The 6039-nt window shown below is 43.8% G+C and overlaps 1 protein-coding gene across 1 annotated transcript; it reads left to right on the top strand.

The window, feature by feature from the left end:
• Positions 1-201: 201 nt before the first annotated feature.
• Positions 202-5777, top strand: tent5aa (terminal nucleotidyltransferase 5Aa). Its single transcript, XM_030071854.1, has 2 exons — positions 202-1546; positions 2118-5777. Exons 1-2 carry the CDS (start codon positions 1121-1123, stop codon positions 2895-2897), a joined length of 1206 nt encoding a protein of 401 aa, XP_029927714.1. The 5' UTR covers positions 202-1120; the 3' UTR covers positions 2898-5777.
• Positions 5778-6039: the final 262 nt, after the last annotated feature.

A 6039-nucleotide genomic window follows, 5' to 3' on the forward strand; every position in this document is an offset into this window, starting at 1 on the left:
GAAATGTTTTCGGAGGTGTGAATTCAGGTGAATGAATATAATATTCATCATAAAGAGCTTCATGGAAAATTAAATCTTAAATGTAGGCCTAAATGAGAAATTGATTTCGATTAAGAACGTTTTATAATTATGGTTAAGGTACGCTGGGGAGTTAGTTAGGAAAGCTGAGGCTTAAAGTGTGACAGTCTTCAGAAGGGGTTAGTGGTGAGCAGCAGAGTGTGAGAGGGGCGGGGTGAATTACAGCTGACATCTCCAGACGAAAGAATTGGCTCTTGCAGAAGGACGCAGCATGTCTGGTGGGCAGGTAACGGTTAACTTCTCTGCAACTGGAAATAAGGTGTTGGGCTAAATAGACCGGGTGGGGGGCAAATAAGTTGGATTTCCTGAGTGCATACAAGTTGCATCAACCGGACAATATATCTCGGTAACCGGAGAAGACGTGAAAGATATGTAGGAGTCGTGCGTAAAAATCCACAAGATTCCTCGGAGGGGCTGATCGTCCGAGGGAGAGTTGTGCCAAAGTGCGACTTGAGTTGAGGAACAGCTTATTCATGCAAATTCATAAAATCATAGGCGTGCCTTTGGGCGATGGAGTCACAGCCGGAAAAGCAAACCCCCTCCTGGATCATCAGCGACCTTCAAAGACTGTGATGCGCAGCGCTCGGACGCATTGACAGCGGCACCGGGGTAAATGTTTCACCCGCTTTCGAAGCAAAGAGAGAGAGAGAGAGGGAGAGAGAGAGAGAGACACGAGAAAGTTAGAGCCCGTTTTGTAGACGCTCTTCTCCACTGACTGTCCCTCCATCCATCAGCTTGGCTACTGCGCCACTGACCCGCTGGATTTCCAAGCAGAAGCTTATTGCGCAAACTGTAGTGCACAGCTGCAACTATCACCACTTGCCTTGGGTCTTCATTTGAATGTTTTTATTTATTTTTGCACTCAACTCCGACGCGTACGAATACTGTCAATACTGATGCGGATGAAATTAACGTCACCCTGCTTAGTAGAATTTGTGCGTAAAGGCGCGACGTCTGATTTTCTCCTGTCTTGAGAAACCTAGGCTATTTATTAAATCTTTTTTTCCCCAATTGCTGCCGACTTTTTTTTCCTCCCACCACGATGTCAGAGGACGACAGGAGCTCCACTACCAGCTCCATGTCTGATAGTGAAGGCAGCAATGTCAGCGTCCTCAACTGGGAGCAAGTGCAGCGCCTGGACGCCATCCTGACGGAGACCATCCCCATCCACGGCCGGGGGAACTTCCCCACTCTGGAGATGAAGCCCCGGCAGATCGTTAAAGTGGTGCGCAGTCGGATGGAGGAGAAGCAGATCCACGTCCGGGATGTTCGGTTAAACGGGTCTGCAGCCAGCCACATTCTCCATGAGGACAGCGGACTGGGCTATAAGGACCTTGACCTCATATTTTGCGCAGACATGAAAGGTGAAAGTGATTTCCAGACTGTGAAGGACATCGTTTTGGACTGTCTCCTGGATTTTTTACCTGACTGTGTGAATAAAGAGAAAATTACCCCCTTAACATTAAAGGTACGTTCAGCCTGACAACTTTGTTGACTTGGAATTTCTCTTCCTGTTTTTTTGTTTAATTATAGAAGTTTGATAAGATTTAGTTGCATTTGTGCCAATTCGCCGACTTAACGCCCATTACTCGCGGCTTAATATGCAATTAGATTAGTTTAGTGATAGTAAAATGTTGGTTTTCTGTGGTTAAGAGGATTGAGTTAAACCAATTTAGAAGGGATCCTGTCCTCAGCCACCTAGATCCCATATCCGAGGGCAAGTACAGTCTATGGCCTTTATTATTAGGTTCAATAGCATTAAATTATAATATAATAATATTATTATTTAATTTTAATAATATTGCCACTTGCATTATAATAGTAATGGCTATAACAAAATGTGGCAAAACAATACAAAATAATGGGATAATAAAAAATATCAGTATGTTAAATCAGTACTAACTGTGCATGTGTATTATTCTGCTGAAGATGAGCTGTTCTTTTCTTCATAGCCATGTATTCATTAGACATTTCCTAAATATTTATTCTTTCTCTCTCTCCAACACACACGTGCACACACCACACACACGTACACACAGGAAGCTTATGTGCAGAAGATGGTGAAGGTGTGCAATGACTCCGACCGCTGGAGTCTCATCTCTCTCTCCAACAACCGGGGGAAGAACGTGGAGCTGAAGTTTGTGGACTCTCTGCGCAGGCAGTTTGAGTTCAGCGTGGACTCCTTTCAGATCAAACTGGACTCCCTGCTGCTGTTCTACGAGTGCTCAGAGAACCCCATGGCTGAGACCTTTCACCCCACCATCATGGGTGAGAGTGTGTATGGTGACTTCAGCGAGGCCCTGGACCACCTACGTCACAAGATCATCTGCACCCGCAACCCAGAGGAGATCCGTGGTGGGGGGCTGCTGAAGTACTGTCACCTGCTGGTGAGGGGTTTCCGGGCAGTGTCAGAGTCAGAGATGAAGTCCCTGCAGCGCTACATGTGCTCACGTTTCTTCATTGACTTCTCTGACATTGGTGAGCAGCAGCGCAAGCTGGAGTCCTACCTTCAAAACCACTTTGTGGGCCTGGAGGACCGCAAGTACGACTACCTGATGACCCTCCATGGGGTGGTCAATGAGAGTACGGTGTGCCTGATGGGACATGAGAGGCGGCAGACCCTGGGGCTGATAGCCATGCTGGCGGTGCGTGTGCTTGCCGAGCAAAACGTCATCCCCAACGTGGCCAATGTTACTTGTTACTACCAGCCTGCCCCGTACGTGGCAGATGGTAACTTCAGTAACTACTACATAGCGCAGGTACAGCCAGTCTTTGCTTGCCAGCAGCCTGCTTACTCCACCTGGCTGCCCTGTAACTGAGCCAGCTCTGAGGAAAACAGAAGAGAAAGAGAGCCTGGCCTGTTTAAACAGGAGCTGAGTTGCTCAGTCGCTGCCTCAAATCTGTCCAGTGTTTCGCAGGTGAAAGAAAAAGGAATCCCCTTCTTAATGTTTTGCATCAAAGCTTTCGTTTTTGTTCATACATTGAGTATGAATGGTAAAAAAAAAAAAAAAAGTACAGTTGGATCTCGGCTCATTCATGGCAAGTCTTTCAATGTGAATATTTCACATTTTGTGGGGGGTGGCCCCACCTCACACTGCCCCTGCCAGCCAGCTTTGGAAAAAGGCACATTTGGGTAACTGGGACTATAATGGCTTGATGCAAAAGCGTGGCAGCCAAGAATAAGAGCCGCAGAACTATGTGTGAAACTGTCCTAGACTGATTGAATCTGTCAAGAAGTGATTAGTCAGCATGTCTCAACAACAGACTGCATCAGTGCCCTGAAGTTGACAGCTTGCTGCCGTTGAAACAGAGGAAGAAAAACCCCGGCTTTCAGGGGTGCGTAGCTCAACACCCACGCACACACTCTGGGTGAAATCAAAGTTGTGCAGGGGTCAAAAAATGAATACAATAGACTCTGTTTTCTGTTTGATGAACTGAGGTGAGATGCTGCCACTAGTTTGGGTAACAAACTGGCATCTTAACATTTGGGTATAATTGTGGTTGTTTACAGACCAAAGATTTTTGATTGTTTCTAAAAGTAAAGCCCTATTTTGATGGGGATAATAAACAAAATATATGATGCTATGTTTATTTGTATATGTGAACTTGTTTTAAGTGCCTAATGCCTCTCAGCAGGCAGAGAAAAGAATGAGCAGGCCATATCATTTTGTGAATTAGCCCCACTCTGTTTATAGTCAGGCACAAGACAATAGCACCCCAGAGGCTTGTGAATGTATATGTGAAATGATTCATACACAGTCAGTGTTCATGTACGCTTGGATGAGAGAGGACATCCTGCGTTGGTGTATGATTAAAGGGGATGCTGTGGATTTCGCCAAAAAAGAAAAAGTAGAAAATTAAAAAGCGAGATTCGAAGATTGTTGCTAGACGTTTTCCTTGCAGATATTTGGAGGTTATGAATCAATTTCACATGATCCTTTCCCAGGAATGCAGAAACTCTCGCAATCAGTATGATGTTGAACTCACGCAGTCCAAAACAAACTCCACAGAGGTATTCGACTGTGCATGTTGCAAGTTAGACTGATCGTTGTTAAGTGATATCGAGACCACGATTGACGAGCATTTTCAGATCATCAGCAGCAAAGGAAAAGCTGAATCGTGAAAGTTTCACTCACACAACATTTCCTGTATATTTTGTACAGTGGTGCTTCACTTTTTTTTTCTCATTTGAGAGGGAGAACTAGAGGGAGAGGCAGACAGACACAGAGAGAGGGAGAAAGGAAAGATTGCATTCAGAGAGAGTGAGGGAATCAGACAGAGAGCTGGTGTGTATTCCAATGCTTCCTCGTAGAACGATATTTGCAGAGACACCTCAGATGATGGGACACTATTTGCTGTAGCACCCTAGCAGGGAATTCCTCAGCTGCTGCCGAAGGGGTTGAACTTAGCTGGGTTGGGTCTGCTTCGCCTGAACCCTCCAGAAAATGTTGTGCCAAACGGTGACCTGCTGTTAGCCCCAAAGTTTGACAAGTCCGTTTGTTGATAAAGAATGAGATGCTGTGTTGATATGGATGCAGATGTTGAGAGACAGAGAGTGCGAGAGAGAGAGAGAGAGAGAGAGAGAGAGAGAGAGGAAAATGTAATGGTTGAACGCCAGAAGGGAGAGTGAGTCGGTCTGGAGAGATGGGTGCAGCTGGTGATGGGGTTTATCTCTGCAGGGCTACCATGCTTTACTGTACAAACTGTCTGTATCACGGTCAAATTACATGCTATAACTTAAGTGCTGCAGCTCTTCCCTTTTCTTTTTTTTTTGTTTTTGTTTGGGAACCCAGAATGATTTCTCTTGTTGAACGCAGCTGCTCTTTGTTTTTATTCATCTGACTGTTGTTATAAAGAGTGAAAATAGAAGATAATCGCATGCTTTGGCACCGGCTTCAGGAGACTTTTAAGTTGCAAAGACGTTTCATTTGTGAGGTTGCTTTATTCCTTATTAATGCATTTTTTATGCTTCTTTCCACACAATTTAAAATAGTTGTATATACATATGATTACATGCTTCACTTTTCCCAACTCATTTAATCCTTGCAAGTGCAAACTAAACTGCAGCCTTTCCTGATGGTAGACAAAGGGAACAGTAATATGGTGATTTTGTACATGAAGAGCTAGGTTAGGCCCAGAAGACAAACATCAGCTACTGTGTTGTCAAGAGTAATTCTCTCACTGAAAAAGCATTTCTTTCTTTTCCTCTGTCTCGCATAATTCTCATAATTCATTATTCAGCTCTGTTCGGTTGTTTCTTCTAAAATGACTGTCCATTTTCATGCTATCCTGTGGATTGTGCAGGCAATTTATTGTCCTTTAAACTCAGTGAAGTCCTAACAGCTGACTAGCTAGCTAGCTCTAGTCTGTCTGTCAATTAGTGATTGTGCCTGTCAGTTAGAGATTGTGGGTTACTGCATTGTCTTGTATGCATTTTCTCATGTCCATTTCTGTTTAAATGCAGTCTTTTACAATCACACTTTGAAAAAGAAAGAAAAAGATTCTGTCTTGTATGTATATTTTTTATGATTGTTATTTTTATAAATGTATCAGACACTGCAGATATTGCAGCGCTTTTGAATCTGTGATCAGGCTGCAAAGGATACGTTCTCAATAGCTTTTTTTTTGCAAATCTTATATTAAGTGTCCAATGGGTCGAAAGATAAAAATGTTTTCATCAATAAAAAAATTTAAAACTGCAAAGCCTCCTGTTATTTATGGAGATTCATCTGTTTGAAACTGCATCGATCACTGTCTGACTTGTGCTTACTACACTGCAGAGTGTGTTTAGTGCAGACACAAACATTGTGCCAAATATACTGTAAGATATTGCTCATTTGTTGCCTTGGAGTCCACAAGAGATCTGCCCATCAAGTGTATTGACTTCAGGCTCCTTTTTTCAAAGGAGAGTGAGAATTGCTCTTTTCACTGGCATTAGCCATTCAGCAGCTTTCAGACGGG

This window comes from Myripristis murdjan, chromosome 16 (assembly GCF_902150065.1).
Source record: "Myripristis murdjan chromosome 16, fMyrMur1.1, whole genome shotgun sequence".
Taxonomy (NCBI): domain Eukaryota; kingdom Metazoa; phylum Chordata; class Actinopteri; order Holocentriformes; family Holocentridae; genus Myripristis; species Myripristis murdjan.

What these genes read in the sequence shown, in the direction of transcription:
- tent5aa (XM_030071854.1), top strand. Translation starts at nt 1,121, where the DNA reads ATGTCAGAGGACGACAGGAGCTCCACTACCAGCTCCATGTCTGATAGT. An exon ending in TTACCCCCTTAACATTAAAG is followed by an intron (nt 1,547 to 2,117) that starts GTACGTTCAGCC and finishes ACGTACACACAG; the next exon opens with GAAGCTTATGTGCAGAAGAT.